The 4,435-nt window shown below is 53.5% G+C and overlaps 1 protein-coding gene across 1 annotated transcript; it reads right to left on the bottom strand.

Annotated features, from left to right (window-relative positions):
• Positions 1-640: 640 nt before the first annotated feature.
• LOC109740690 (uncharacterized) lies at positions 641-2,212 on the bottom strand. Its single transcript, XM_020299740.3, has one exon. The coding sequence runs from the start codon at positions 1,856-1,858 to the stop codon at positions 887-889; it is 972 nt and encodes a 323-aa protein (XP_020155329.1). The 5' UTR covers positions 1,859-2,212; the 3' UTR covers positions 641-886.
• Positions 2,213-4,435: the final 2,223 nt, after the last annotated feature.

Raw genomic sequence — 4,435 nt, 5'->3', positions numbered from 1 at the left:
CGTGTCGAGTTCTCTCTATACGTATAGTGGCTAGCGTCGACCAAGCACGGAGATAAGAGAGGACACTTCTCTCTATTAGCTAGCTAACACCCTAAATTAACCCCCCAAAACCCCCTAAACCGACCCCCTTTCAAAAAAAAACCTCAGCTCCTGCCAACTGCTGACGCGTGGATGCCTTTTGGTCCCGGTTGGTGTTACCAACCGGGACTAAAGGTCCTCCTGCCTAGGCACCCCGTAGCGGCCACGTGGAGCCCCTTTTGTCCCGGTTCGTAAGCGAACCGGGACTAAAGGGTTTGGGCTTTAGTCCCGACCCTTTTGTCCCGGTTCCAGAACCGGGACTAAAGGCCCTCTGAAACTGGGACAAATGGGTTGTTTTCTACTAGTGGATGGCCCCCAACAAGACAGTGGGCGCTAGTGAGGGGAGGGCAGGGTGACGAGACTAGTGTGGTAGCGTCGCCGGCCGCAGATGACGAAGGTAGGTGGTTCGGCTGGTGGCCCGTGGGGCGGTTTGGGGAAGAAGAGGAAGAGGAAAGGAAGGAGGTTGAAGAAGGGCATCTGGTTATTCGTTTTTCAACCGACGGCTTAGAACAAATCGGCTGACCCAAATTTTATTTTCAGTCACTTGACCCTAGTGAGTCCCTAAAGTTAAGCACTCCCTTCATTTCCTTATTTCCACTTGGACACTTTGTGTTTGCACTGCTCGTTCCACCATGATGCCCTACTACTATGGGGGGCGTTTTAAATAAAACACAAATTTACAAACACATACAGTATGAAATTTACCATACTCAGCACACCACGACGGACCCAGCAACAAATGAATCTTCTAATCGTGCGGGGCCGACCCTCGCAACCCCATGAAGCACGACACGACACGCCGTCGGCTTCACGCGGCGCCGTCGACCCGGGCCTTGGTGACGCCGGCGCAGGCGTCGACGAAGTCGCCGTCGATGAAGTCGGTGGACAGGACCTGCAGCTTGCCGCCGAGGCCCCTGGCGAAGGCCTGGGCGATGAAGAAGCGCGCGAAGCGGTGGATGCGCCGCGTGACCGGCTCGACGAGCAGCACCGGGTTGTCGGTCTGCGGCGTCAGCGTGTTCTCCACCCGGTACAGGTGCCTCCAGGCGGCCGCCGGGTCGGGCTGCTGCGCGAGGGACGCGAGGTTGCCGTCGAACTTCTTCTCCGGCAGGTCCGTGTTGATCCAGTTGTCCCTCAGGTACCCGGCGCTCCACAGCGGCCCGCCGCGCGCCGGCGCCGGCGAGTTGCGCGGCTTCCACACGCAGATCACCCGCCGCGGCAGCAGCTCGGCTATGGTCTTGCGGAACACGGCGTCGTCCTGCGGGATCAGGTGCTCGCCCAGCCGCTCCACGAGGTACTTGGCGAACTCCGGCGGGTCCTCGTGGCCGAACTCGGTGCGCACCTCGAGGACGAGCACCTCGGCCGCGGTCTCGGACAGGAAGCGCCGCACGTCGTCGATGACGACGTCGACGGTGTAGCTCGCCACGAGCGGGCCGTGGCAGACGCGGCGGTCCTTCTGAACGCGGACGTCGAGGAGGCGGCAGCCCGTGGCGAGCTGGTCGTAGACGGAGAGCGACTGGCACTGCGCGAAGGGGCGGGTGACGAAGGGCACGCCGATCTCGGCGGTGGCGGAGTTGTGGGTGCCCGGCCACACCACCTGGTGCACGCGCAGCCGCTCCGGCCCCAGCTCCGCCATCCACGTCCTGCGGTCCGCCGGGCGGTGCCCCGACCCCGGGAAGTCCTGGCCCGAGGCCGACTGGCGCCTGCTCAGCGCCTGCTGCTGGCTCGCCACGTCCTTGACGCGGTTGACCTGCCCCGAGAAGAAGGCGCCTATGGCGGCCATCCTAGCTATGAAAAGAAGAGCTGGCTAGCTCCGACCTTGACGTTCGTTGCGAGCTCGAGATCACTGTGTCACCGGTGCACTTGACGACGAGCTACAAGCTGTGGAGATATATTATGGTTGATGGTTTGATGTGTTGTGAGCTCGGAATCGGATGGATCGGGGCCTGGCGAGGAGGAGGAAGCGAGGCGTGTTGTTTGTTGGCCGGACCGACTGGCGTTCGCTTCTGGCACGGTTGACCTGGCTAGCTCTGATCTCGACAGATTGTATTGTGTATATACTACGGAGTAGGTCGTTGTGATCGCCGAGGCCGAGCTGGATGTGGATTGGTGGCGCGAAAACACGAGCTTAGCTATGGATGGGCCTGGACATGCCCTACCTCGGAGATGTACATATATATACTTATATGGTTGATCAACTTTGTTTGAGCTCTAGCTAGCACCCACATTGCAAACGTGCGTGGTCAACAACCTTCTTAATTTCATAGTAGCACATGATTTCTTTTTGTTAGATGGATGGAGGAGGACTCGAGGCAACTTCTTTCCATTTGTTAGTTGGTCTGACCGGCGTTAGGTAGATGCTGTGCTACTGGCAGGACGGCCGAACACCATTCTTTTTGCAGATGCGGCGGTGAGCACCATTACAAACTTTGTTCGCCACGCACCAACGGAGGGGTTCCATTCGAGGGATAGGAGGATTATATAGCTATTTTATTAATGATGAAGGACCGACTTTAGGTGAGCCGTCCAAAATAAAATAGGTCGATTTTGGACCTTGGAAGATCCAAAAAATAAAATAGGTCAAGCTTTCTTCCTGCTTGAACCGTTCCTTCTTCATTGCCCGCCCTCGGTTGTCTAATGTGAGCGGAACCAGTACTATAAGGTCTTCCACTCACACCAGTCAACCCCCAGATTCACCTCCATCCGAAGTGAATTGCAAAAAACCACCACATTTGAAGTTAAAGCATCCAATTGCCACCACATTTCTAGCGCGTCCCAAAAATCCACCACTTTACTTGTAAATTTTCTCAATAAAAACAAATGACCGGTTTGCCGCAGTTAACCCGATTTCTGACAGGGCTGGCCCACCCGTCAGGTGCCACGTGGGCGAGGCCAGACGACGAGTGGGTTGACGGCCGTTACGGCACGCGCGTGGTCAAAGCGGTCGCGGCTCTGACTGCTTGGTCCATTCTCCCCTCTTTCCCCCGTCTCTCTCTCTGTCCGGCGATGGCGGCGGCGGCTAAACCTACCGGCGGCGGCGGCGAGTCAGCAGGCGGCGGAGGGACTGGAGGCGATGGTGATGGGTTCTCGGAGGTGGACAACTGGTTCGGCATCAGTAGCTTGCTGACGCAGCGGGCTCCTTCACCGGAGCGATCCCCTTCGCCCCCCTCGCCGCCGGAGTGGGACATAGAGCGCCGTGCGGCGGCGGCCCTAGCACGCAAGATCAGGGCTTCAGGCGTGGGAGAAGGCCATCAGTGGGCTTCAGGGTTCGGCGGCGTGTGGTAAGATTTCTTCCCCCTCCACCCCTCTCTTCATTGGATTCACTGGAAATTTTAGGGTTGTTAGATTGCATATAAACCTATCATGTTACAGTACGGTTGTTAATGGGCTGTTAGATTTTAGGGAATTTTAGGGTTGTTAGATTTTAGGAGATTTTAGGGCAGTTTGATTTTAGTGCTTTGTTTACTGAAGATTATTGTTTGTTTACTCAAGTGTTGTAGCTGATATAGTTAATATCTTTTCTGTACAATATGTTTCAGTAGGAAATATAGCTCTGGGTTTATGGTTTTATGCATGAATGCTTTGTTTAGTCCTTATTGACAGTGAAGATAGTGCTAATATCTTGTCTGAATAACATGTTACATTATTAAAACAGAATCAATGAAGCACTAATTCTCCTCAATTTTCTGTAGTTTGGATGATGAGATATGGGAAATAAGGTACCATTTTCAAGGGAGAGACAACTTGGAGAGGACCATGTCTCTGTCAGAAATTACTTATATTAACATGTTAGCACTGCTAGAGACTGAAGAGGGATATACTGAAGCTGACTACATGTTCTATATGAAAGAAGAAGGAAAGGGGGCAGCAGGAATGCAGGTTATTGACAGTGAAGATAGTGTGGAAGAGATGCTAGACTATTATGCTGAGCAGAAGGTGCTCAACATAACTGTAATTAAGGCTAATGAGCCTAATCCAGGAGAGTTTAACTGGTCAAATATTGTGGAGGAACAAGTGCCTATAAGTAATGTGGGGGATTCCAACATTATTTCTATAGATGAGGCAGGAGTATTGTTCCCTATTGCTGTTGAAGACACAGTTGAAGAGCTCTATGCTGTGCCTATTGCTGTTGTAGAGCCAGGTGAAGAGTCTGCATATATTAACACACAACAGAGCATGAATTTGAAGAAAGCAAAGGGCAAAGAGAAATTACAGGAAGATGTTGGCCCCTCTGATGATGAAGTGTTTGTTGATTTGAACTGCTGTGAGGACTGCTGTGAGGAGGAAGATGAAATCATTGAGAAGGAAGATGAAATCATTGAGGAGGAAGAGCATGACATAGGTAATGAGGAGGAAGATG

The sequence above is a fragment of the Aegilops tauschii genome, chromosome 5 (genome assembly GCF_002575655.3).
Source record: "Aegilops tauschii subsp. strangulata cultivar AL8/78 chromosome 5, Aet v6.0, whole genome shotgun sequence".
NCBI classification, from domain to species: domain Eukaryota; kingdom Viridiplantae; phylum Streptophyta; class Magnoliopsida; order Poales; family Poaceae; genus Aegilops; species Aegilops tauschii.
The sequence above is the reverse complement of the archived record's forward strand: the minus strand, read 5'-3'. Positions and strand labels throughout refer to the sequence as shown.

What these genes read in the sequence shown, in the direction of transcription:
- LOC109740690 (XM_020299740.3), bottom strand. Translation starts at nt 1,858, where the DNA reads ATGGCCGCCATAGGCGCCTTCTTCTCGGGGCAGGTCAACCGCGTCAAG.